We start from the raw sequence: 27,258 nt of genomic DNA, 5'->3' as shown, positions 1-27,258 counted from the left end.
TGGCCGGGATCCACCTCCATTGGTGGCGGCGGAGCCGTCGCGGTCCACTCCAGCCGATGTAGCATCTTTGATCAGACAGCGGGGCGAGTTGATTGTATCCCTGCGCGCGAATCTGGAACGGGCGCAACAACGTATGCGCGCTTCGGCGAATAAGCATAGGCGACATGTTGAGTTTGAGGTCGGGGATAAGGTATTCTTGAAATTGCAGCAGTATAGGCAGTATTCGGTTGCCAAGCCTCTGTCCACCAAATTGGCGCGCAGGTTCTTTGGTCCGTATGAAGTGGTGGAGCGGATTGGTCAGGTTGCCTACCGCCTTCGGTTGCCAGAGGGGAGTCGTGTACATAATGTGTTCCATGTCAGCCTCCTTCGTCCATTTGTTCAGAGTGATTCCTTGGGGGCAGCGGAGCTACCACCTTTGTTCGCACGAGGACGCCCTGTTTCGAGACCTATGAAATGGGTGGGCAGCCGTACGGTGTGGCGTGATGGGGCTGCGGTGGAGGAGGCGTTGATTCAGTGGGATGATGACAAGGGTGAGAATCCATCATGGGAACCGATGGTGATCATCCGCAGGCGTTTTCCGGACCTCATCCTTGAGGACAAGGATGCACTCATCAGGGGGGGAGTTGATACGGTTATCCCCCAGGAACGGTCAGATCAGGCCAGCATCGTCGGAGAGGAAGCCGAGCTAGAGGAGGTGCAGGACCTGGAACTGAACTATGATACGGTGGAACGGGGAAGGTCGATGTCGAGGGAAAGGAAGAAACAGAGGAAGTCTGCCCGGAGAGCCAAACCGCCGGTGAGGTTTGGGGATTATGTTTTCAAGTAGGGCGTGAGGAAAGGCAGAGTAGAATAGGATCTTTTTTTATTTTTTTTTATTTTTGTTATTCGTTTTTATTATTATCTTTTGAATAATTGAGTCGGGCAATTTATAAGCTCCGTTCCGGGTTTTCTTTGTTGGTTCTTTCCCGGGCCGTAAGTCGAACCAACCCTAGGGTCCTTAGATTATAAATAGGCGCTGAAATCAATAAAACGGGGATCAGAAATTTCGCCTACTTCTTATTGTTTTTTTTTTGTTCTTGCAAAACCCTAGTTGTCGACGGGATCTCGCCTCCCGGGACTTCTAATTGTTTCCGCGGCATCACGTTAGGGAAATTGTCCTAACAATAGATGTATAAGTACTACTGATTTTGTGAACTATGACAAAACAAAAGGAAAAAGTTCACCTCAGGCTTACACTACCAATCAGAGTTATAAAGAGGACAAGTTGTAATTCTCGTTCCCAAGTTGTAATTCTGGGAGAAAGATTCAAAGTATTTTTTTTCCCGATGTTTTAAAATAAATTTGAATAGAGTGAGTTGTAGACAAAACCCTTTTCAGTTTTCATAAATTAATTTTAAATAAAAAAACGTTAGTCTCAAATTTAGGAAACAATTTTAAAAGTGTTACTACTACAATAACTTTAAAATGTAGTTATACTTTTAAGTTAAAACGTGCAACCGTTTATGTAGGGAGTGGAAATGACTTGTTCAACCGTTAGTAAATGACTACCATTATACATTTAACAGCTTTTATTTATTAGACATCTTCTTCCTCATCCAACCTCTATGCGGCGGCCATTTTCAAAGAAGTTTTCTCAGCAATTTTATTTTCAGCCCCTCCTTTCCGTTAAATCTCCTTCCCATTAATCCCAAAATATTAACTTGGGAAGCGCTGAAGATAGTTTCTAAAAATTTTGAAAAATTTGTAGAAATTTATTATTAAAAAAAAAGTTTGGGAAGGCTTGCCCTCACCTCCTCCACCTGTGTCCGCCACTGGGGGAGTAGGTGCATCTTCTGTTGTTCTAGAGCTCATAAATAAGCGGTAAGGTTCAAAAGTGATATAAAAACATCTACTCCCTGCGTCCCGCTTAAGATGACACATTTTCCTTTTTAGTTTGTCCCAACTAAGATGACACATTTCCTTTTTTAGAAACTTTCTCTCTCCAATTAATACATTCAACCACTTTTTCTCACTCATATTAAAATATCCATCTTTCTTTATCTCTCTACTTTAATACTTACACCCACATTTTCTCTCTCAAATTAAACACTTTAACAAATAACTCCTAAAACCCCGTGCCGACTAAGGAATGTGTCATCTTAGTCGGGACGGAGGGAGTAGTACCTTTTGTTGAAAGTTGATTCAATTCAAAAGCATCTAGTACCTTTTGTTGAAAGTTGATTCAATGTTATGTAAATATTGGATAAGTTAGGAGTTGGTTATTACTCCCTCCGTCCGTGAATAGGAGTCTTGTTTTTCCATTTTAGTCCGTCCGCGAATTAGAGTCCCGGTTCACTTTTACCATAAATGGTAATAGGGTCCCACCTTCACCTAACTCATTACACTCGTATTTCATTTAAAACTAACATATACAAGTGAGACCTCTATTCCACTAATCTTTTTCCACACACTTTTCTTAACATTTCTTAAAACCCGTGCCGCCTAGGAATGGGACTCCTAATGCGGACGGATGGAGTATTAGATTAGGATAATGTCAGTTATGGAAGTTATGGATGTCAGTTATGGATAGAAGTTAGGAAAAGTAGTTATTCTTAGCATTATAAAAGTGTTGTTGTATTTTACGTTTGTACTTTGTACATATGTTCTGATACGAAGAATGTTCGTATCGGCGGGGATTAGGTCCGTTCGCGGATGCACAATCCGTCGAGCAACCAAGAAAAACCCTAGCTAGAGTTTGAGAACACAACGAAAGAAAAAAACGTAAAGTAAAAGATAAAGTTTAGGGATAATTTCTGATATGATTAATGATTTATGAATCCCTATTTATAATACTACGGACCCTAGGGTTGGTTCGACTCTCTTTTGCATTCCGGGAAAGAACCAACAAAGAAAACCTGAAAAGGAGCTTATAATCCGCTCGACTCAACTAATAAAAAACTAATTGTTTAAGCAAAAACAAAATATCAATAATAATAATGAAAATAAAACTTCTAAAATAAATAACTCTAGTAAGACACGAAGTCCCGATAACGTGCGGGAGTTCGGGCTTGACGTCGCGGCCTTGGGCTCCTCTCCGCCATCCGCCCCCGCTGCTTCCCTTTTCCCTTCACCTTCTGCTGCACGTTCTGCTGCACTTCACCCTCTAAATCTGTCCCGGCTCCTGCCTTCTCTTGCACCTCTATACCTGTATCACTCTCGACTCTTGCCTTCCCTTGTATACCCATAGTCGTATCTACTCCCTCCCCGATAAGTGGCTCCTTGTCCTCAAGGAGGAATGGAAAGCGACTAACTACTTCTTCCAACGGTTCCCAGGTGCACGACTTCTCCCCATCCACTGGCCACTGAACTAAAGCCTCCTCACGGGGCTCACCTTTCCGCATAACGGTCCGACGCTCCCATATTTTTACCGGTCGCATCACAGGGCGTGACCCAACGAACTCCTCCGGAAACGCAATCTCTGCTGGCACCTTAGCCCCCTCCACAAACGGTCTCAACAAACTGACATGGAACACATCGTGTATCCGAGAACCCTCCAGAAGCTTAAGGCGATACGCCACTGGTCCTATCTTCTCTGTGACTTCAAATGGACCAAAGAATCGACGTCCCAGCTTGTTAGAAAGTTGTTTCGCCACCGAGTGTTGTCGATACTGCTGCAGTTTAAGCAACACCTTGTCGCCTACTTCATACGAAACGTCCCGGCGGTGACGGTTTGCCGCCTCAGCCATGCGCTGCTGGGCCCGCTCCAGATTACGCCGGAGTTCCACCAATAAAGCGCCCCGCTGCACAATCAGATCTGCTACCTTTGGCGGGGTCGTTGCAGAGGGCTGAGCTGCGATCAAAGCTGGAGGTTGTCTGCCATACAATGCTCTAAATGGTGACGTCCCAAGCGACGCATTATGGAAACAATTCAATGCAAGTTCCGCCCAAGGCAAAAAATTTGCCCAATTCGTTGGCTTATCAGCCGTGAAGGCCCTCAAATACTGCTCTAGGCCCCTATTTCGAACTTCCGTCCCGACTGGGGATGGTATGCCGTTGAAAAATGGAGTTTCGTCCCGCTCAATGTTAGCATAGCATCCCACACGTCACTAAGGAAAATCGGATCCCTATCAGACACCAAGGATTTCGGGAAGCCAGGATGCTTCACAACCGTGTCAATAAACAGCCGAGCCACCCTCAAGGCGTCAAACCGCGCCGGCAGTGGGGCGAAATGAGCATACTTCGACAGACGGTCTACCACCACCATAATGGTCGTGAATCCCCTTGACAACGGAAGACATGTAATGAAATCCATTGAAACATCTTCCCAAACTTGTGACGGGATCGGGAGAGGCTGCAATAGTCCTGCAGGCTTCTGTGTTGAGTATTTAGTGGTTTGGCACTCCACACACGCTGCCACATACCCGGCCAGTAGAAAGCAGCCACCAAACGCCGAAGCGTTCGTTCAAATCCCGGGTGACCAGCCTGCGGCGTGTCGTGATGTTCGAACAACAATGCCTCTTTAAACTGCGATGCACTGCTCACATAGATCCTCCTCCCAAAATACACCAACCCGTCACAAAACGTCACATTTCCGGGGGCTGACCCTGCCTCAATCGCTTGACGTAGCGCTGACAAATCCTCCACTGAATTCATCTCCTGTTTCAGCATCCCGATTAAGTCAGGAATCGGCTGGGCAATTGCAGTCAAAAGAGCGGCGTCCTCGTCCCGACGCGATAGCGCATCTGCCACCTTGTTCGACGCTCCAGTCTTATACTCAATTGTGAACTTAAACCCCATCAATTTACGCACATATAGATGCTGTTCCGGAGTTTGGATGACTTGCTGCAATAAATCCTTCAAGCTTTTCTGATCGCTACGTATGACAAATTCGTGGCCCAGCAAATACTGCCGCCACTTCTGCACCGCTTCCACAATCGCATACAACTCTTTGTGGTATGTCGAGGCACAGCGACGGCGTGGTCCCAGCTTCTTGCTGAAAAAAGCCAACGGGTGTCCATCCTGCAGGAGAACCGCGCCTATACCGAACTCAGAAGCGTCAGTTTCCACATAAAAGGTGCGATTAAAATCAGGCAATCGCAACACAGGTGTCTCCGTCATAGCCTTCTTCAAGTCTGCAAAGCTCTTGTCCGCCACAGGTGACCAATTAAATGCCTCCTTCTTGAGTAAGTCCGTCAATGGCGCTGCAATGTGCGCATAGTGAGCCACGAATCTTCTATAATACCCTGTGAGGCCCAGGAACCCCCTCAATTGCTTGGGAGTTGATGGTTTCGGCCAAGCCAACATTGCCTCGATCTTGCCCGGATCGGCCTTCAAGCATCCGCCTTCTATCAAGTGTCCCAAATATTCGACCTTCGTGCAACAAAAAGAACACTTGGAAATCTTCACAAAGAAGCTGTTCCCTGCCAAAGTCTGCAGTACTTCTCTCAAATGGTTGGCGTGCGAGGTGAGGTCTGGGCTATAGACCAGTATATCATCGAAGAAGACGATGACCAACTTCCGAAGCAGGCCCTGGAAAATGCTATTCATCGCGGCTTGAAAAGTTGAAGGCGCATTTGTTAACCCAAAGGGCATGACCAAAAAATCGAAATGGCCATCATGCGTCCGAAAGGCCGTTTTAAAAATATCCTCTCGAGTCATACGTATTTGGTGATACCCGGAACGGAGATCCAACTTGGTGAAATACCGTGCTGCCCCAAGCTCGTCAAACAACTCATCTGCCGTGGGGATCGGAAATTGATCTGGAATAGTAGATTTGTTCAAAGCTCTGTAATCTACACAAAAACGGAATGTACCATCCTTCTTTCTGACCAGCAAAACCGGGGACGAAAATGGGTTGTGGCTCCTCTGAATTACTCCCTGCTCAAGCATCTCGCGGACCTGTTTCTCTATCTCGTTTTTTTGGAAATACGGATAGCGATAAGGCCTCACATTAACTGGCTTAGATCCCGGCATTAAATGGATTTTGTGATCAAATTGCTGCTCCGGGGGAAGACCCACGGGAATGTTAAAGACCGCCCTGTTATCTTGTAACACCCTCAAGATGTCAGCTGGTAAATCATCTGGAAATCCCACTTCGTCAGCCGCCGGTGGCTGATCTGGCGATGTGTCAAGTGCCACTAACTCGTACAAGTCTACCTCCGTCGAATGAGTCATAAAAGTAGCCAAAGAATTGGCTGAAATCTGTCGTGGGGCTCGCTGAATGCCCTGCAGTACCACCCTTCTATCATCTTTAATGAATTCCATCGATTTGCTGATGTAATCGTGTGTTACCCTGCCCAAGGACTCCAACCATTCCATACCAAGTATAACATCGAGCTCATGAACCGGCAGAACGTATAAATCGATGAAAAATTGCTTACCCTGCAGGATCAACTCTGTTGCCTTGCTGACATGAGTGCAAAGAATAGACTCGTCGTTCCCCACATATACTCTAAACGGGCGGATCTTGGTTAGTGGTAAGTGCAAACGTTCCGCCACCCTCGGATGTAAGAAATCGTGCGTGCTACCTGTGTCGACTAACACCGTCACCTTAGATGATGAAATCGTGCCCTCCAAAGTCATGGCTTTAGCTCTTGGTCGACCGTCAAGTGCACGGATATGGGACAAGTCTTCTGAGATCAACACCTCATCCAATCCTTGATGTTCCTCCAGCTTGTCGACCAACTCGTCGTCGTCCTCATCCGCCCCCATATACGCTAGGAACTTGTGTTTGCATACGTGGGTGGGCGCCCACTTCTCCTCACAGTACCAGCACACTCCTCTTCTTGTTCTATTTGCCTTATCCGCCGCAGAAATCCGCACAATCGGAAGTTTGGAAATATCGGTTGACCTGGATGGTTGCGTCGTCCAGCGTCCTCCCGAATGTGAGTTAGATGCCATAGTGGGGTTCCCTGATGAAGCAACAATACTCGTTCTCGAATCACGCTGAACCCATTGACGACGAGGCATTGGCGGTGGTGGCTCGAATTGCTCCGGTCTACACGCTGTGAGATGTTTAGCCAGGGCAAACGCCGATGCCAGGGACGACGGTTGGTGGAGCTGGACCTCTCCCCTTAGCGGTTGTCGCAAGCCTGCAATATATAACTCCAGTAGCACATGATCTGGGGTCCCAACAATCTTATCCTGCAAAGCTTCGAAAGCGGTCTGATACTCCGCAATAGTGCCAGTCTGTGTTAGTTTCGAAAGTAACCCAATGTGGCTTTGGTAGCAAGTAGGGTCAAACCGACGACGCAGGTCATCCAAGAATTCGAACCACGTCGCAGATTCATGGCTAGCACAATAACTCCAAATCCAATCTGCCACTGGAGGATCGAAAAGTGGAATCACATAATGCAGACGTTGTTCTACCGGAGTACCGATGTGATCGAAATAGTATTGCACACTGCGGATCCAGTTGTTTGTTTCCAGCCCATCAAAATGAGGCGGCTCCAGTTTCACTCTTGAATGCTTCGGTTCCTGGTACATGTTCCCAACCTGAGGTCTCGAAGGGGGCGGGCCCCAACACGATCCCGGGTTCACCATCTGGGGTTTCGGGACTGGTGGTCTGTACGCCGGACTTCCCTGTAACAACGGCTGGCCAAATAAAGGCAGCCGCGTTGTCTCCGGTATGGATCCCATAGACCACGCAGTAGACTGCGGTCGCGGAATGGGCTGAGTTTGCGGAATCGTGAACCCTGTGCTGCTAAACCCTGCAAGATACTGAGATGTCACAGGCGGAAGGAATGACAGTGTGAATACCGCCGACACTCCTGTAGTGTGTTGCGATGTCGGAATCGCAGAGGACGTCAACAGCGGCCATGAAAAGGGGGGGCGGGGGCTGTGGTCTAGACATCAGAATGTCCGAAGAAGATTCCTCAGATGCGACTAAGCTCGATTCCAGAAGGCCGACTACCGTCGGCAGCCGCTGTAGTTGGGATGACAACGTTGACAGCGAAGGGATCGGAATCGACTCCGAACCAGAGGCGTCGCGCGTGTCCACACCACTCGTGCTGGACTTTGTGGTCGTCATGAGTACGTCAATGAAGCACCAAATGATACGAAGAACGTTCGTATCGGCGGGGATTAGGTCCGTTCGCGGATGCACAATCCGTCGAGCAACCAAGAAAAACCCTAGCTAGAGTTTGAGAACACAACGAAAGAAAAAAACGTAAAGTAAAAGATAAAGTTTAGGGATAATTTTTGATATGATTAATGATTTATGAATCCCTGTTTATAATACTACGGACCCTAGGGTTGGTTCGACTCTCTTTTGCATTCCGGGAAAGAACCAACAAAGAAAACCCGAAAAGGAGCTTATAATCCGCTCGACTCAACTAATGAAAAACTAATTGTTTAAGCAAAAACAAAATATCAATAATAATAATGAAAATAAAACTTCTAAAATAAATAACTCTAGTAAGACACGAAGTCCCGATAACGTGCGGGAGTTCGAGCTTGACGTCGCGGCCTTGGGCTCCTCTCCGCCATCCGCCCCCGCTGCTTCCCTTTTCCCTTCACCTTCTGCTGCACGTTCTGCTGCACTTCACCCTCTAAATCTGTCCCAGCTCCTGCCTTCTCTTGCACCTCTATACCTGTATCACTCTCGACTCTTGCCTTCCCTTGTATACCCATAGTCGTATCATGTTCCTTATCAATAATAGAAGAATAGAACCAAAGTTTCCAGCCTAATTCTTTACTTTGATATGATTATACCACAATACCTTTTCTTTTTGTGAATTATGTATAATGATCATGTGTTTAAGTGAATGATATGTGTACACATAATACATACAACAATAGGCTGATCTATTCCAGCAATGGAGGTCAAGGTATGAAAAGCTAGAATCTATTACAAATATACATTCTTTAACACACGCCCTCGAGTTAGGCATGGCTAATAACAAAGATTTGGTGATTCTTAGGCATGAATAATGTATCTATGATTGACTTTGCGTTAGTTCTTTAAGAAATTATAAACATATAAAACATGTATACGCTCTCTGCTGTGATATGAATATAAGCTGCCAGCTGCTGCAAAGATAAACATACCCAGCCTTGAAGGAATGAGCACTACCTCCTAAAATACTTATATGAATAATGTTCTTATCCCAGTGTATTTGCACTGTGTTACAATGCTATCAATTTGCATCTATTTAAAAATATTCTCTCTGTTCCATTCTGCTCCTATCAAACCTATTTAATTGCAGATCAAATTTGGAAGCTTAACTGAAAAAAAGTGCTTCACTTGGTTGGCAAATGTATTCCTCTTGGTGAACTGCATTCATACAAGTCACAAATATGGACATCCCTTGTTTGTCTTTGTTTTTGTATTCTTTATCGAAACAGGAATGGTATTGCATAAATGTCAGCAAGTACATACAATAACTAGATGTTTTGCTGGTTTCTTCACATGTTTGAAGTTTATTATCTCAATATCCTAACATATAAGCTAAAGCAGCTAAGACAATTGACTGGCACGTGACAGAAGTGGGCATACAACCTTGATCCTTCCGAAGGAAGAGCGCTTCAAACAAGGGTAAGTTGATTATTATCACTACCCCATTCAAAAGAATCTGTAATGCACAAGAATCCAAATCTATGGCTGGCTTCTTGATAATGATGCTTCTGCCAATAGAGATTGATGTAAGGAGATTGAACAGCGCAATTGTTGCTAAAATGATGAACATTGATGAAGCTGCACCGAATTCCATTATCTCTTGCTCAAATCTTTTAGAAACATCATCATCCACATTCTTCCCAGTGATTGTAAAATCCAACTTTGCGAAGCCCAAGTACCTCATGATTGTTTGACAGAATCCAAAAAGATAACTGGTAACTCTCTTGTACAGCCACATTCTCTGATCATTATACCATCCCATTAGTGTGCCTCCACAGCTGAGAAACTCTCCCAGACTGTAAGTGTATTTTGCTACGAGAACATATGCATATGGTAGAATCCAGTTGCTTGAAAACTGTGGCAAAAATCAGTGCATTCTCAGAAGATCATAAGTGATTGTTCTGAAAAAATCTAAATATTTAGGCATACCTGTGGAAACAAATTGATTCCTTTCAGAAGGCAAAAGGTCGGTACAGTTACATAGTATAACGTAGCCAAACAGTTTGCTCCCCACAGGTTGTAGCAGAGATATGATAGTTGAAGTTGTATTGGGATCTTTCCATGGCCATATATTAAAGGGCAGTATTTTGACAGGAATATCTGAAAGTGGCCTTCGGACCATCGAGTTTGCTGAATTAATGCACTTAACAGCGTCACAGGAGCTACTCCCAAGAAGCCTTTCCTCCCTGGGTTAAAGTAGACGGATCTCCATCCGTTGCACTGTATTGATAATCCAGTAACCACATCTTCAACAGGACATCCATACTTCAACCCCATCTGTAAGTTAACTATATTTGTATCAGACTTGTTGGAGATTGTACCTTAATCACTCCCTATGTATAGTTTCATAATATTTTGCTGTTTGTAGCTATGGTGTGTATGTGTGTGTGCGTGCAAGAGAGAGAGAGAGAACCTCCTTGCCCCAGGGTGAGTTCTCTTCATAGCTACAATTTGCAAACTTGGCAGTTTCCTCTAGAAGATTTTCTCTTTCTGGTTCATGTATCTCTTCCACTTGTTTCCAGTTGATGTGAGACCCCTTCTCGTACTTCTTCCCGGTGAGAGCGTCTCTTCTGTGGAAACAGCAACTTCCAATGTATAGTGGTCCTCCATGTGCATCCAAGGCTGTAAGCTCTAGCTTCAGGTACCAGTAAGCCATTCTCGTAAGTCATCCTTGTATCTATCTAACAAATATGAATTTGTAAAACTTGAAGTGTTATTAACTCTTACGTCATGGGGCACTTTTAAAGAGCTTCCATAAAGATCATTTTTTGTGAGGTTATCGAATTTCTGAGGATACTGCACGTAGCCAATGTTATGGCCCTGTTGTTCATCCATGAAGAAGCATAATGCATCTCTCACAGATTGAGGGTTGTTTGAGTAGTGATCGCAATCTAGATTGAGAATGATTGGGCCGTTGCTTATCCTAGATGACACCCTTATCTGCTCAAGTCCATTAGAGTTATATCCATTGAACTTGAACATTTGTTAGATAGGTAGAAAAAAGAATGCCATAACCTCATTGGACTTACTAAGGCATTCATGGCTCCTGCTTTGAAGTTATGTGGGTACCCAGGTCTCTTCTCACGTGCCAAATATACGAGCATAGGCAATGGTTTTCCCTCTATGTCCACTTCCTTGTTGCCTCTCCCGTCAATTAGCACCTGAAACGCCACAAAATGAAATCATGCTTAGAGATGTTCTGCTTAACTAACTCTGTGGAATGTTTTTATTGCAGATGAACTCTTCGTACTTGAAGAATGGTGTGGTGGTTGCTTCTGCTTGCGCCCGATTCCCATTCACGAAGTCCTTTGTGGTGCTTTCTCAATTGATCAGGAACTCTCCCAAGCTTCATGATGTCAGTTATTTGCACCTCCATTTCGTTATACAACTCCTGTTTTTAAAGAAAATGAATATTAATCAGATTTCGAGTTGATTCCAAGAATTGGGAGCATTATATACCTTGAGCTCCCTCCATTCTCTGGCCAAAGATGGGTCATCACTAGGTATTTTCTTAACAGCAGAGAAATAAGCATTAGGTGCCCGCAGCTCGACATTGAACCTCCTGCAAAATGGCAGCCATACTCTGGAAAACTTTGAAGCTTCATAAAGAGCGTAGAACATCAAGTCAGAGCATCCGTCATCGGAAAGATACACGCTGAGCTTCTCAGGAGGGTAATCATAAGCCATCAGCGACAGCACAGTGTCGGCCACCATTAGTGGGGGCTCCAGTTGAGGGTCGGCTGTGCTTATAAATATGTCCACGCGTGGAAGGCCGTCCTCATATCTGCATGAAAAGCTTTTCTGTCAGTTGCTGATATCTGCGGTTTTGGTTTGGTTTCGCTTTGTACCTGGATGAGAGCCTGTCTTTGAAGGTGTAACGGGAGACAGCTCGATATCGAGGAAATTGAGTGATGATCCAGTAGATGATGAACCAGAGCTCTGCCATGGAAATGCCAATCCATGTCCATCTTCTGAGTCCATGTTGTTGTGGGAAGTGCATCACTCTGTAGACGCATATCAATGCTATGGAGACAGCCATAGAAATCGTGTAAAACCAGTAAACGCCGCGCCATTTGGCTGCCTTGCTCTCAAACAGAGGAATGTAATCGTTTTTCTTCATATCCCTTCCCAGCCTCATATGGATAGGAGCTGTAAGATTGCTACTTTATCACAAATGTATTTTCAAAAAAGTCAAGTCCGTAATGTCGTTTTATGAAAGAGGGGTGATGAGTTTCGTCTTTATCACACTCAAGTGTTGGTTTTTTGTCGTGATATTTTTGGTATTTGTATGATATTTTTTGAAAGTTGTAATTGTGTATTGACTCTTCTCACTGGTTTAAGATGTGCATTGCTCTTTATTGACTAATTAACTTATTAATAGGTTTGATAACACACTTTGAACTTTATTTATCAGGAAGAATGGCCTATGACTGGATTCATGGATATGAGTTATATTTTTCTAGTGGCAAAATTTGACGAAGTTTGTGTAATTTTATGTTATTTTACTTTATTTTCTTAGTGATTGTGGTGGATATATTATCATAGTGTTTTAGTTTTAGTAGTACTAGTATTTATCTTAAACTCGATCACGATTAACAGCCGTGCCAAATTTTGTTACCTCTACCATTGAAGTTGTTTTGGTCAACTTCATAGTGTGCAGCACAGGTCCCGATATAAATTACTCTCTCTGTCCGCCATTAGGAGTCTCATTCTTGGCGGCACGGGTTTTATGAAATGTTAAGAAAAGTGGGTGGAAAAAAGGTTATTGGAATAGGGGTCTCACTTGTATATATTAGTTTTAAATAAAATGTGAGTGAAATGAGTTAGGTGAAGGTAGGAACCCTATTACCATTTATGGTAAAAGTGAACCGGGACTCCTATTCGCGGACGAAAGGAGTAGATACTAGTACTATATATATTTAATGATCAATAGGATGAGTTTTAATGCATAGCTGATAATAGTAAAAATAAATGGATAAAATAGATGAGAAATTTTGGATACGATCATCTTACACGAATATACAAGAGGATAATGGGTTTGAGTTGATTGAGTTCGGATTCTTAAGGAATCAACCCATTATAAACCTAACAATATCGTGTTGGGTTCGGATAAACCATTAAGAAACAATACTATTTTTTAATTATTTTAAAAAATATTATACTTTAGTTTCATTATTTGTATATTATCTGTAATAAAGTTTTAATCATGTTATATCTTGTTTTAACTGTGTTATACTATCATATTTTATCATATAACATCAAATTCTAATAGTTTAATATCATGTTCAGACTTTTATCGTGTCATGCGGCCCATGCCAATTTGAATTATTTCGTATTGTTAACACTCAATACTGGGGCTGAAATTTTTCAATATCAAACTGACCCGGTAACAACACAACTCGTACAATTTGTCAGTCTATGTGCAAGTTGAACGAATCTTTATACGAGTGGATGTAAGCCTTGGACATGCTACCTAATTTTCTTTGAAATATTATTTGATTTTAGCTCATCAAATCACCAATTTTTCTTCGAAAATGATAACACCCACTTTTTTTATGAAGTACTACTATTTTATATATTGATGACATCTTGGTGGCTAGTAGCAACTCGAGCACCAGTGCCAATTTCAAAGAGCATGGGTAGACACTTCAAATATACATCTATCATTGAAAACGAAAGACGTCATCAAAAATTTCAAAAATACTATAATTCACCATAACAATTAACATGTGATTTCACAATTATAATGTTGGTAAACTATATTTTGAAGAGCATTACCACCTTTTAAACTAAAAATCACGTAATATTTTACATAAAATGCTTAATATGCATATTAGACCTAATTTCTCATTCCTGTTTGTTGGATATATATATTCCACTATTATATGTAATTAGTAATTTAAAGTAGCATTTAAAATTTCAAAGAAGAAAGGAATGAGCAGAAAAGAGAGTAAAAAAATGGTGGATTTCCGCACAAGATGGATGGAACAATGAGCAATTCTCGGAACACATACAGATGTATAAATCTCCAAACATTTTCATCAAATCCACTTTTTCTTCCTTCAATTCCTCTGCTATTTCTTCAACAACACCAAAGCAGAGGAATAAAGGAACAGATCATTCTTTCATTCTGCAGTTTTCTGCTCTTATTCTTACATAAGTCTTCCTTCGAGGTACATCAATCAATCGCAATCGGCATTCATTTATTAGGTTAACCGTTTTGGTTTTCAATTGAATTTGAATTGCAGGATGAGGGATTTGGTGATTAAAACGCGGGAACTCGCGCCGGTGTCTCCTCTGCCCGGAAACTCCCCTCGGGCGGATGTAGGAGAGATCGATACGAGGGCGCCCTTCCAGTCCGTCAAGGACGCCGTGTCTCTGTTTGGCGATGTCGTCTCGCCCAGGGGCAAGACGGCCGTCGCCAAGAAGAAGGCGGCCGTGGCGGCGGACGAGGTAAATTCCAAAATCAAGATGGAAAAAATGTATTGTACTTCTTTCGTCCAACAAAAATAGTCTTATTGGTGGACGACACGAATTTTAACACTCCATCCGTCCACAAAAAATAGGACACATTGTGAATGACACGAATTTTAATGTTGAATTAGTAAAGTAAGAAAATAGGGAAAAAAGTAAGATAGAAGTACTTTTGGTAAAATGTGAGATTCATATTAGTTAGAGAGAAGAACAAAAAATACAGTGAAGTTGAAAACTTCCTTTTTTAAATGTGCTATATTTTTCATGAAAAATCAAAAATAGCAAATGTGCTATATTTTTCGTGGATGAAGGGAGTATAAAATTTGTAAAGTAAGATAAAGATAGAGAAACTTTTCATTTTTGGCATGGGACTAATTTTGGTGGACAGACTGAAACGGAAACATGACATTATTTATGAACGAAATAATGCAATGTGAGGTCGCACGCGCTCTAATTCGCGCGGTGCAAATGCAGGGATTGCTCGAAGCAGAGGCGCAGCTTGGCCTGATGGCGAAGGCACGTCAAAGCTACACGCAACAGTTGCGAACCACCGAAGCCGCGAAAGCGCAAGCTCAGCGCGAGCTGCAGATGGCCGAGCAGACGCTCGAGCAGCTCAACAGCAAGCTCCAAACGCTCACGGATTCCAAGGAAGCGTCCGTTGCAGCTACCGAGGCTGCCAAAGCCCGAGCAGCGGAGCTGGAGGAGCGCGCGCAGCTGGACGACAAGGCGTTGGAGTCTGCCCTCGACAACGAGCGGGAACTTTGCAAATCCACCGCAGCAGAACTCACGGCGTGTGAGGATGAGCTCGCGAATTTGAGACGGGATTACGATGCCGTCGCGATGGAGAGTCTCGCGATGCTCCAGAAAGCAGAAGAAGCCCAAGACGAGCTTCAGAAGAAGAGCCAGCTCATGAAGGAAGTCGAACAACTTCAGGAGATGTTCGATCAGGTGAAGCAGGCCTCGCTCAAGGCTGAAGAGGAGTACACGAAGCTCATCACGGAGAAGGACGAGTTGTTGCACGGTCATAAACTAAACAAGGAGCGGATCGAGAAAGAGATCAAGATCTTGGAAGAAGAACACTTACCTACCGAAATTCTCCAGGCGAAGCTCGACGAGACAATGGAGGCGATCAGAGTTCTGCAAGAACAGCAGAACGACATACAGTCCAAGGCTCTATACACCATCCGGCAGATGACCACAGAGCTCGAGAGCGCCAAAATGGCGTTGGAAGAAGCCGTGGCAGAGGAAAACTCGCTCCGAGCTTCTAATGATTCAACTGCAAAGCAACTGGAGGATGTGAGGAGCGAGCAGAATCGGAAGCAGAAGGCGGTGTCGGAAGCAGAATCGACCACTGAGCAAATGCAGAGCGATCTAGAGAAGAGCGAGGCTGAGCTCGAGAAGGCTAAGGCAGGATGTGGTTTCATTATGCAATCTTGTGTGGAGAAGCTTCTAGAAGATGCCGAAATAGCTAGACACGAAGCAGAAAACAGTAAGAAGAGCGCTGAGTTACTACGCGAAGAGGCCAAAGCAGCAGTAGTTGTGACCCAAGAAGCGAGCGAAAAGCTCGGGACAGCGTTGAAGGAAGCTGAAGAAGCCAAGGGTGTAGAGAGGCTAGCAGAGGAACAAATCTATTGCTATCAGGCTCACGCCGATGCAGAATCAAATAGTTCAGGATCGACTAGGAGGATCAAATTGACAGTCGAGGAGTTCGACTCTGTGAACGAGAAGATCAACAAAAGCACATGCAATGCCGATCAAGAAGTGGCCAATGCCATTGCCCAGATAGAGGCTATAAATGCAAGAGACAGAGAAAATTCAGAGAAATTGGAGGCATTGTTGAAGGAGAACGAGGCCTTACAGTCGGAAATCAAGGAGGCTCTCAAGGAAGCAGAAATGGCAGAGGCTGCCCGGAGGTTAGTTGAGACCGAACTCCAGAAATGGCGTCAAAACGAACACAGTGGAGCTGCAAAAGCCAAATAGTGATCAGTACATAGGTTTTTGGACATGAGGGTCTATATTCAGGAAAGCAATAGCAAATCGCTTACTGGCTAGAGAAAATGGAGAATAACGAGACAACGAACATACCTCATCAGCATGTCCATGAGGCAGCACGAGAAGCGCTAGCCACATCTAGATCAAAGATATATGCTTTGAGATTTCTAACTATTACTACCTCAAAAATCAAATTTTCCTCTCTATTTACTTAAATATGTATATTAATACAGTACCTGTGAAAGTACTATTAGAATAAGCCATAATTTATATATTGCCTCCGCACGTTTATACAAATGCATGCAACATATTGCGGACGGCTTACAGATGAAGTCGGCCGTCTGACATATGAAGCACATGCATCGAGTTTTTATCTGTTCCCATAACATGCAGTGATTTAGGATTCTACATAGCGAATACTAAATAGCTACGGATAGTCAGAATACGAAGAACAAGTTATTACAAGCAGGGTGCAATTTAGCACTTCAAAAACGGAGATGAAGAGTAGAATAGCACTTCCTATAATTGATTTTCAAGTCCTCCAGATATTTGGAGATCTCTCTAGACCCTCAGATTCTCTAATTCAGATTCCAGAATCTTGGCAATATCTCCCTCATTGGCATTTTCGGGTAAAGTAACATGCACAGAACCTTGTTTTACCGGCGCAACAGATGCACGTTCCAAGGATTGCTTCTTGATGTAATCATAAACTTGTTGATGGAATGGATGGTCCAAGGTAAAGCAACTGTCAGCAATCTGTTCCAAATGTTTGGAAGAGCCTGAACTTCTCTTACGGCAGAAATGGGGAAGGGAGGAATAATCCATTATCTGCACCAATACAATTTACCGAACTTAATTCTTAACTTCCGATACAACATAATAATCATACGATGGAAGATTTATGCCTTGAAAAAGATCATATATTATTAGTGACACTGATGTAATAAGAAGGAACATGGCGAAGAAGCTACCTTCAACAACTCATCTTGTCCACAACCAGACAATACATTAATTTTCCTTCTCGTTCTCTCATGCAGAAGTGGCTTCACAACCTAATAAAATTGAATAGATTATGAATATGACTTTCAAGAAATTTATAGCGGTTCTACAAGCATTGAGAATCACATAGTAGGTTGTCAAAATTACAGGTCCAAATTTGGGACAAACCTTCCAACATGCGGAAAATATGTATGGAGCATTCACAATGTAATAAGTTAATGTTTTCTCTGGGTAGTTCAGATCGTCAATAGAAGAAATCGTTGTCATTAGCTGCACAAGGAAAAAATCCTTCGTTATAATTAGTTAATTTCTTATAACCATCGGAGAATTGCAGTAGAATGAACTAGGAACATTTTACAACTGAAGCACCTTTATGTAGTTTAAAGCAGACAGCTTCAACCCAGTCATATCGAGAACCTTGATGCATTTGCTAACATGCTTGCCATACTTTTTTGTTGCAGCTGGCTAAGAGAAACATGATTTCATGATTAAGTTAGTCATCTGCCCTAGTAAAAGTAGAATTGAAGTTACTGTGAGCAAGCTTACCAAAACGACGCGATCCCTGTATTCATTCATCTGGATATGGGACTGTATATAATAATGAACCTAAAATTGGAAATCAATATGGTCAGAGATGAAAAAATGGAAGCTTTATTGATATTATATATTGATTAGATACACTCACAGATGCTCGGTCCAATGTGCTCATGCCTACTCCAACGGCATAGACAGGGAGGCCCTATGGAAAAGTACTGCCTTTCTCAGTAAGAGCATGGTATTTCTTAACCAACAATGTCCATTTGTAAATTTCTAGGTATATACTTGAACTTGTTACTGAATACTCACCTCGTTTGAGTAACCTGACAATCCTATAAGCTGGGTATCGCGTATATCTCTGTAGAGATCCACTGGAACAATGGGTTTCTGTAACAACAAAAAATAGATGTTTTAGACTACACATCAGAAAGTACTACACCTATGGAAGAATTCGTCATATATTATGGCAACTGAATCTTCCAAAGGTGGCGTGAAAAAAAAATAGTTTTGCTATAAACATGATTTTCAAGTAATCTATGATTCTACATACTTCAAATCAAGAAAATGAATGCCAAAAAATTACATAGGAAAATACAGGTAGCAAATAACCAAAATGAGCTCAGAAATATGGTGCACAAGATTGAGTAAACAAGTCAAAATCAAAAGCTAAAATATCTCAAATTGAGTCACATTACATATGAACAGATCGATGGTAAGACATTGAGGTCGGTAAAGTTCAAATAATCACATACAGCGCGAGCATTGTAATACTTACTGCTAAGATTCCATCGATGTTGTTTTCCACTCTCCACTTCAAACAATCACATAACTGCAATATCAAGTGCCTCAGAATTCAGTAACCCTAAACACCAAACAGACTTGTGACCAAAATGACTTGTTTAGACAAAGATTCAGTCTGACCATCTTGTAGGCCTTGGTAACATCCCCTTCTCTTGCCTTGAGAAAGCGTATCAAAGATTCATGAGGATATCCTTGATGGATATTCTGCAAAATGAATGGAATCAGATGGATAATGCACAAAATGTAAAAGGAATACATTGTTCTACTCAAGGAAAATTCCTTTAAAATCTTTCTCGTGTTTTCTTATCGTCAAGAATGAAGAAAGAAACATTCCGCTACAGGACCTCGTAAATCATGAATGCAATGTGTGCAGTAAGATTGCAATTTTTACATAGCCAAGTTTCTTTCTTCCAACAATCTCGTAAAAGGACTATTACTTTACGCTACAAAACATACCAAAAGATAAAAATAAAAATAAAACAACTATGGTCAAAATAGAAATACAAGACAAGTGACTAGTTGAGAATCCATTTCCCATGAAAGCATAAAGGAGAGCAAGCTGCATATTTCGGATAAGCCAGCCAGTGCCTACGAAAGTTAAACTAGCTCATCCCCAAGATGGTGAAAACATGGTAGCCATTTTCGCAGCAACATTTTTTTCATGCAATGAGGAAACACTGTGAAAGAGTTAATTCTCTTTCCTTTTGGGTTTACATGCACAAAGGGAACAAAATAAATATATTGAATTACTGATTTACTAATTACTCTACTAATCAGATAACATGATTTCTTGTAATATGGTTTATTAGGTCTTGACCGGTCAAAGTGTCAATTTAAAGAATGGAAGTGTCAAATGGGAAATGCAGGCAGAAATAATCCTCAAAATCACCTTACGTTGGGCGGGTTTCTCTAGTTGACCAGACTAGTTCAAACATGAAATTCTAGTTTGTTTTCATCTATCTAATCCACAGAAAAATACTTATGTGAGATGGTATGAAACATTAGATCTTAAGGACAAAAAATAAATTTTGTAGAAGTCAAACTTCTGAATTTTGAAAATATTTTTCTTATATAACTCAGTAAATACATTAAAGGTTGGATTTTGGTCCAACGGCCTCATAACAGACCTACTCTTCCGTCTCCTCGGTCTTTTCTCCATAACATTCCAAAAGGAGAGGGAAGAAACTACATCAACTTGGAAACCAGAATAAGGAAAGCACTAAGAAACCACCAGGAACTCCATGAATCTTGAGCATACATATCATCAGCAAAATCGAAATCGAGTAGCATGATAAGCAACAGATCCAGTTACTAAATCCAAATTTGTTACAATGTTACAACTTACAACATATAAATGAAGCTGATTGGCATATACAATTGTCAAAGGCCACATTTTGGCATCATGATTTCACTGATACACAAGTAAATTGGGAGTTGCAACATTTCACAAACAATCAGACACAAGAATTTCAAGCATAAACAAGTAAGAAAATAAGGAAACAAAGCTAGTACTCCATTTACCTTGAATGTTCTCTTCATTGGCTCATCAACTGCACAGATTTCAAAAAGAGCAATGACAAAAGAGAGATAGCAAAAAATAAGAAATGGGCCATAAATCATAGATCAAGAAGCATAAAAAGTAGAGAGATCAAGGCCAACCGACCTCCCTCCATCAACGCCTCAAACCGATTGATAGCCTCTTGTGGAACCACCGCCATTTCTGCAAAATCAACAAGAAACAAGAAAATTTAAACTAAATATTCACCTTAAAGCTGATAATCAGCTGCATTTTTCAGCAAATTACCTCACTTCTGCAGAAGAGCAGAGGAAGAACAAGGGCATCACACAGAGAGAGAGAAAGGGAGAGAGTCAAGTAAAGATTCCACTTTTATTTCAAGAGCGATAGAGGGATTGGTTGAGAGAGGGAATCCTTCTTCCTCTTTGCCTTGATTAGCCTCTGCAGTTAATTTTCTTTGCTATTTTGCATCACTAGATTGGAATTCTTGCATAATTGATTGAATGCAGACAAATGAAGTTAGAACCACACCACCAGCAGTAAATCAAAGTTTACTATTTTGAGGTACATTGGACACAATGCAAACTTTTCGGTTTGAGATAATGTAAACTATGAAAAAAAATTAAACTAAAAAATAAAAGAGAAAATATGCATTTGTGGGAGGAAATTAAATACTCTTACCAACTTGCTTTCTGAATTAGTTTATGCCGCCGACACAATTAAAAAATGTAATGAGATTGGGTAATTTTCATGGTCAACATTTCGACTTTCTGAATAAAAAAAATTGTTGAGATATCTAAATTTACAGTGTGTTTACTTTACTCCAATCAGAGTTTGTGAAATTTAATTAGAAACATTATATTTTAATTTTGATGTTAATGAAGTGGATGCATTGGAGTGTGCATGAATATTGTTAATTAGGGCATACGTAGCGCCGTATTTAAGTAAGTGGATGTATATCTAAAATCGCTGAATACGTGTGTTGCTACGAAAAGAAGAGCACTCGGTACTTGCGCACGTGTGTGTATATGATCACGTTGACGCATTTAATGGAAGTGGCCAACTGTCGCGTGACACGTGAATGCTCGTCGATTTTAATTTTTTTTTAATGCTAATCCAAATTCACACTTAAAATTTTGTGGTTCTTATAATTCATCTCCTCTCTTTATATTTTGTTTTTTTTTTCTCTCTTATATTATGTAGTACTACTTTTTAATTCAAATTATAGTATTTTTCAATTATATAGTATGAAGTAATTTTTATTTCAATTATTTAAATTTCTTTTTTTGATGAAATTATACTAGTAATACTTTTGTTATTTGTCGAATGAATAGTAGTAGTATAATCTTAAAGAATCTAGTGTTCAATGATTGTAGATGGTATGAAAGAGCACGCGAATATATAATGCTGAAACAATGGTTGCAAATAGTGTGGAAGAGCACATGATTATATAATGCCGAAACAACGATTATATAATGTCGAAACAATTGGTTTTCAAAATTAAAATCTCCTTAGCCTTAAACATGGTGTATGATGTGTTGGGCTTTAATGAGACATATTTCACATGTTTTTCTTCATCAAATTCCTTGAGTTATTCATCACATAAATTCTATTGGCTTCACCATTACTAAGTAGTAATTCATACATGGCTTTTGTTTGTTGACGCAAATAGTTCAAAAATAGAGTAGTGATGACAATTGACAACCATACAAATTGAGAAATTTTAAATCATTATTGACATTTAATTTATTTTACCATTTATTTGAATCATTCCTTTAACCGGATAGCATTAATCGGCAATTTAATATACTTTAAACTTTATTATTATTATTATTATTATTATTATTATTATTATTTATTTATTTACAGAATCTTACTCCTACTATGCATGAATATGATAGTTGTATAAATTAACAAATTATTACTAACAACTAACAACCTGGCGTGTTACATGCTTGATGATATCACGTGGCTTAAGATATAGTACTTAATTAGTTATATAGCATAAAAAAATTTATAATCACTGTATGTAATTAATAATTACTCCCTTACTGCAATGTCAAAATTGGGCTAGCGTTGACTTGACGACTTGACTTGCATTATAGACCAGGACTTATTCCTTGTTTGACAATGGACTCACCAGATTCCGTTTTTCTTTTGGAATGGAATCACTAAATTTTGTGAAATTTTACTCCATTTTCATAAGTTTTGAAAATAAAATATTAAATTATAAAATTCATTTTTCCCAATTATTATTTTATTAAAAATAAAAAATAAAACTTATTTTATTGAAACAAGCATCCTTTTGAGCATCAACAAGATAAGTTGTTTTGTACTAGTACTACATTGATGAGACAACTGTAAAATTCGGTACTCCCTCCGTCCCTGATTAAGAGTCGCACTTTGACCGGGCACGAGTTTTAAGAAATGTAAAGGAAAATTGATTGAAAAAGTTAGTGGAATGTGAGACCAATTTTTTTATATTGGTTTTATAATAAAATGTGGGTGAATTGAGTTAGTGGAATGTGGAACCTACTTACTATTTATGGTAAAAATGAAGTGTGACTCTTAATTGGGGATGGACCGAAATGAAAAAATGTGACTCTTGATCGGGGACGGAGGGAGTAGATAGTATTTTCAAATTTTATGGAGAATTTTATCAAAATTCGAGATAAATTATTGATTTACTAGCTCTCTTAATTTGAAAATCAATAATAGTAGGACTTTGACCATATCGATGAGATAAAACATTTTCACACTATATGATATTATCGACAATAATTATTAATTGTGACAATTTAACCCAAAGCTGATTAATGTCTTCAAACACAATCAACTTTTTTCATCAATAAGCAATACGTACAACACCTCCTAATCCTAATCACAGGGCGTTCAATTTAATGTGCTTATTCATGGTGTTTCAATTCAAGATCACTAGTGAAATGTAAAACTACGAGCCTAAATTGCAATAAGAGATTTAATATCCAATAACTTTTCGAAGTGCTAATTGAAGTATATCTCATTTAATGATTTAATTACAATAGTAACTAGGGTAATTGTTAATTTATATGTACATTGATTCCATATTTTTTTGTTGGCTTGGTACATAGAATAGTGAGTTCATAGAACATTCATAAATGCGATATTAGATTATCAGAGACAAATGTGTGAAATGTTTGCACAGAGCCACAGACAATTCAGATACATATAGTATCATCGGCTGATGCTCGGGGAGAATAGTTTGGTTGTTTGAAAACTATGACATTTATGTTTTTTTAATTAGATTAGAGTGATTAGTAAATAACTCAATTCATGTAGGAGGTCGGAAATTACGCTGTGGGATACAGGAAGTATTAAACTTCGTAACTTTTTTGGTTGATTTTCAAAGTTACATGATAGACCAGAATTTGATAAAATTTCATAAAAATTTTTTTAACAATTTGCCCAGCATAAAGTTATGTGGAATTTTAATTGTATGTGGAATTAAATCAAATAAAAAAATGAATTAAACTACATAATACAGAGTATAAAATGTACTAGTATTTATTTTGAAATAAAATAAACTTTAATAACCAATTTGATATACAAGTAATAGTTTAATACTACTAATATATTTATGAAATTAATTCGAATTATCATTGTTACGGCATAAAAAACATAAGTTATGATTCTTCTTAACTTGAAAAAACTAATTAGTTATAAATAACATGCATGTATTATGAATAGTTAGATCGTACTGTATCGAAAATGAAATGTATTTCTTGACATGCAGAATGGAACGATTCAAGACTTCTCTGATGTCATGTTTACCTAATAAACCCAAAATATATGACTACTTGACTCTTGCAGTACTATTTGCGTAGAATTGCATGTATGTTAACAACCTGAGTCATTGAATATATATATATATATATATATATATATATATAATGAGCTCTGATGAACCTTTCTTAAAGACTGAACTAGATACTAAATTTGGACTATTCATTTTCTTAATCTTATGGTTAGGATTAATTTAATATTTTATTTAATAAATACTTTTTTATTTTTGTTTTATTTAATTTTTTTTTTTTTAAATAATTTTTTTAAAAAAAAATTATTTTTTTTATTCAATAAAAACTTGCATGTTGGAGTAAATAATGAACTATATTCACTGCATAATGAACTAAATGAAAGTATGTTATGAAGTAAATTTTCGCATTCATTACATACCGAATTTACTTCAACGGAAAGATAATTATGTCATAACACATTATGGAGCAATAATAAACTAATGGAATGAAGTAATAGCATGACTGAATGAAGTAATAGATTAACAGGATGAAGTAATGAACTAATGGAATGAAATAATAGCATGACTGAATGAAGTAACAAGTTCATTACTACTGCTTGACGTTTAACACAGTTAACATTGTATTTCAATAAAATGTCATATTTACTTCATTACTAACATTCATTTGGTTCATTATTTATTGAATATAGTTCATTACTACCGCTTACGTTTAACACTAAAATTTGTTGTATCATTATTTCAATAACATGCCAAAATTACTTCATTACATACTTCATTTAGTTCATTATTTACTCCGATAAATTTTTATTGAAGAAAAAAAAATTAAAAAAATTAAAAATAAATAAAAATTAAAATTAAAAAAAAGTTTTATTGAATAAAATATTATATTAATTGTAAATTAATTCTAACCACAAGCTTAAGAAAATGGATGGCCCTAATTTGGTCTCTAGTTCGGTCTTCAAGAGTGAATTTGTGGATAATAAGACTATGTTTTCTTATCCTAAAATTAATTGCAGAGTTTATAGGAGAGCAACGATGTATTTTTAATCAAATTTGAGAATACGTAGTTTGGTTCAAACGTTTACATTTTCGGGGTGTTACACATTTGGCAAGAGCATAAGACATCGAGCGTAACTCATGTTTTCGTTACATAAAATGGCTATTGCATTCAAAATCCGCAGCCCCTTGGGCGTGAAAAAACAATGAGATATGTGTAACATAATAATGTACATATAAGAAAAATATTTTTAAAATGCAAACTCATACTTCATCCGTTCCATAAAAATACGTGCATATCTATTTTCATCCGTCCCACAAAAATATGTGCATTCCATTTATGGAAAGTTATCCCAATTTATTACCTATATACATCAACCTGTTTACAACTTATACCACCTTATACACTACTAATAATGTGAGTTTCACCATCCACTAACACTACTTTAATTACTCTTCTCGTCACATCTCTTTACCAATTTTGTCTTAATTCTCGTGCCATATCAATTGCTCATATTTTTATGGGACGGAGACAGTAATAAACTTTACCTAGGGGGGAAAATGCTTGGGACTTTCAATTCGCTTATTGCCATAATAATATTATTTGGATCGACAGCTTTAAGCGAGTATAAATATTTGGTTTTCGTTTCATACTTGTTGCCACCATCTAGAATGATTTTATAGTTGGAAGTGTTTTTTTTTATTGTTCGTCCATGCATTGTTATTTGGATCGGTTGCCTTTAGCAATTGTAGATATTTTGGTTTTTGTATCACACACTTCATGCCATCACCTTCATCCATATTGTCTGCAGCTGGAGTGAGATTTTGGAATCATCCTCTTAAATCACATAGGGACGTTTAGAGCAGAGGAAGAGTTCGCGACATATGACATCTCCAAATCTTTCATTAATCCTATTCTCCTGTCATATTTTGTAATACATAATACTATAATTAGTATCTGACAACAGAATATATAATATTAACAATGCCATTCAGTGACTTTTTCAAGATCCGCTAATCTCCCCAATATTTTTGATCATGTCTTTTATCCCGTCAGATGATAACGTCAAATGATAAGATATATTATACTATAGTTTATCCAATTAGTCATTCTTACAGTAATATCTCACTTCAAATAGTCGCTTAATGCATATTATGAATAATTTTTACCTTGATGACATTTTTTTTTGGAATCTTTGAATTGTTCCATAAATTGCATTAGAGAGACACCACAATCATGCCTGTAACAAAAAAATATAAATTATTAACGTGAAAGAAACAAATTATTTGACAAAAACTATGGTATGAAACACACTCATTCGGTTAAATTATTTGACAAAAACTATGGTATGAAACACACTCATTCGGTTTGTACGGATAAGTCTCCTCAATCAATTTTTCAATGGTCATGATCAACCTTCCACGATAGCACATTTTTCCAATGTCATCCATACCAACGATATAACTAACACACATCCATCGTCCTTCTTGCATTCTGCTTTTTAAAACACTAATCACAAATTATCTATGCAAGAGCCCATCTTCACCAAGTCGATGAGAGAGAACAGATGGGAACGCTACAACTACAAACTCGCCTAGATGCAATTTATAAGAGGCATTTGTAATTTAATACTTAGTAGTTATTGGTTTTAGAATATAAACGGATTTGTCATTAATTTAAATAGGTTACAAGTGTATTGAATAAGACATGCATCTAATTACTGAGAAGTATCTGGCACACTAGAGTATTAAACAAAATACGAAAGTACTCCCTCCGTTCCGGATAATTCGGGTCATTTTGATCGGGCACGGGTTTTAAGAATTGTAATGAAAAGTGGGTTGAAAAAGTTAATGGAATGTGAGTCCTACCTTTATATATTAGTTTTATAATAAAATGTGAGTAGGAATGAGTTAGTGGAATATGGGTTCCACTACTAAAAATGGTAAAAGTAAAATGGGACAAATTATATGGGACGGACCGAAATGGGAACTAGGACGAATTATCCGGGATGAAGGAAGTAATATATAAACAAAATCTACATATATTTATCAATA

The 27,258-nt window shown here is 39.2% G+C and overlaps 4 protein-coding genes across 4 annotated transcripts; 1 reads left to right on the top strand and 3 right to left on the bottom strand.

Moving 5' to 3' along the window:
• Positions 1–3,005: 3,005 nt before the first annotated feature.
• On the bottom strand, positions 3,006–8,008 carry LOC148931660 (uncharacterized). The gene is made up of 3 exons (XM_089064852.1): positions 7,738–8,008; positions 4,401–7,688; positions 3,006–4,015 (listed from the first exon to the last, which is right to left on the bottom strand). The coding sequence occupies exons 1-3, from the start codon at positions 8,006–8,008 to the stop codon at positions 3,006–3,008; spliced, it is 4,569 nt and encodes a 1,522-aa protein (XP_088920978.1).
• Positions 8,009–9,205: 1,197 nt separating this feature from the next.
• Positions 9,206–12,281, bottom strand: LOC125187794 (cellulose synthase-like protein E6). The gene is made up of 8 exons (XM_089065803.1): positions 11,944–12,281; positions 11,555–11,879; positions 11,346–11,486; positions 11,125–11,256; positions 10,823–11,035; positions 10,509–10,730; positions 10,025–10,372; positions 9,206–9,950 (listed from the first exon to the last, which is right to left on the bottom strand). Exons 1-8 carry the CDS (start codon positions 12,231–12,233, stop codon positions 9,408–9,410), a joined length of 2,214 nt encoding a protein of 737 aa, XP_088921929.1. The 5' UTR covers positions 12,234–12,281; the 3' UTR covers positions 9,206–9,407.
• A 1,766-nt stretch (positions 12,282–14,047) lies between these two features.
• Positions 14,048–16,833, top strand: LOC125200998 (WEB family protein At5g55860-like). Its single transcript, XM_048098857.2, has 3 exons — positions 14,048–14,268; positions 14,344–14,548; positions 15,044–16,833. The coding sequence occupies exons 2-3, from the start codon at positions 14,345–14,347 to the stop codon at positions 16,547–16,549; spliced, it is 1,710 nt and encodes a 569-aa protein (XP_047954814.1). The 5' UTR covers positions 14,048–14,268; position 14,344; the 3' UTR covers positions 16,550–16,833.
• LOC125200999 (phosphatidylinositol/phosphatidylcholine transfer protein SFH2-like) lies at positions 16,812–20,984 on the bottom strand. The gene is made up of 12 exons (XM_048098858.2): positions 20,703–20,984; positions 20,562–20,618; positions 20,420–20,448; positions 19,019–19,102; positions 18,873–18,926; positions 18,407–18,484; positions 18,246–18,299; positions 18,107–18,166; positions 17,930–18,025; positions 17,729–17,830; positions 17,533–17,613; positions 16,812–17,389 (listed from the first exon to the last, which is right to left on the bottom strand). Exons 2-12 carry the CDS (start codon positions 20,614–20,616, stop codon positions 17,123–17,125), a joined length of 960 nt encoding a protein of 319 aa, XP_047954815.1. The 5' UTR covers positions 20,617–20,618; positions 20,703–20,984; the 3' UTR covers positions 16,812–17,122.
• Positions 20,985–27,258: the final 6,274 nt, after the last annotated feature.

Source organism: Salvia hispanica, chromosome 2 (assembly GCF_029641045.1).
Source record: "Salvia hispanica isolate PSC_SH4W2 chromosome 2, Shi_PSC_v1, whole genome shotgun sequence".
Classification (NCBI taxonomy): Eukaryota; Viridiplantae; Streptophyta; class Magnoliopsida; order Lamiales; family Lamiaceae; genus Salvia; species Salvia hispanica.
The sequence above is the reverse complement of the archived record's forward strand: the minus strand, read 5'-3'. Positions and strand labels throughout refer to the sequence as shown.

Bases quoted from the DNA above. Each gene is read 5' to 3' on its own strand.
- LOC148931660 (XM_089064852.1), bottom strand. From the start codon at position 8,008: ATGACGACCACAAAGTCCAGCACGAGTGGTGTGGACACGCGCGACGCC. The intron at 7,689-7,737 runs GTATTCACACTG...AGTATCTTGCAG, and splicing joins ACACTACAGGAGTGTCGGCG to GGTTTAGCAGCACAGGGTTC. The intron at 4,016-4,400 runs GTATGTGGCAGC...TACCATCCCCAG, and splicing joins GGCTGCTTTCTACTGGCCGG to TCGGGACGGAAGTTCGAAAT.
- LOC125187794 (XM_089065803.1), bottom strand. From the start codon at position 12,233: ATGAGGCTGGGAAGGGATATGAAGAAAAACGATTACATTCCTCTGTTT. The intron at 11,487-11,554 runs GTATATAATGCT...CTTTAAAAACAG, and splicing joins GAGAATGGAGGGAGCTCAAG to GAGTTGTATAACGAAATGGA. The intron at 10,731-10,822 runs GTAAGAGTTAAT...TGGTACCTGAAG, and splicing joins CTTTAAAAGTGCCCCATGAC to CTAGAGCTTACAGCCTTGGA.
- LOC125200998 (XM_048098857.2), top strand. From the start codon at position 14,345: ATGAGGGATTTGGTGATTAAAACGCGGGAACTCGCGCCGGTGTCTCCT. The intron at 14,549-15,043 runs GTAAATTCCAAA...GTGCAAATGCAG, and splicing joins CGGCCGTGGCGGCGGACGAG to GGATTGCTCGAAGCAGAGGC.
- LOC125200999 (XM_048098858.2), bottom strand. From the start codon at position 20,616: ATGGCGGTGGTTCCACAAGAGGCTATCAATCGGTTTGAGGCGTTGATG. The intron at 18,485-18,872 runs GTAAGTATTACA...TTGTTGTTACAG, and splicing joins ACATCGATGGAATCTTAGCA to AAACCCATTGTTCCAGTGGA. The intron at 17,390-17,532 runs GTAGCTTCTTCG...GTATTGGTGCAG, and splicing joins GACAAGATGAGTTGTTGAAG to ATAATGGATTATTCCTCCCT.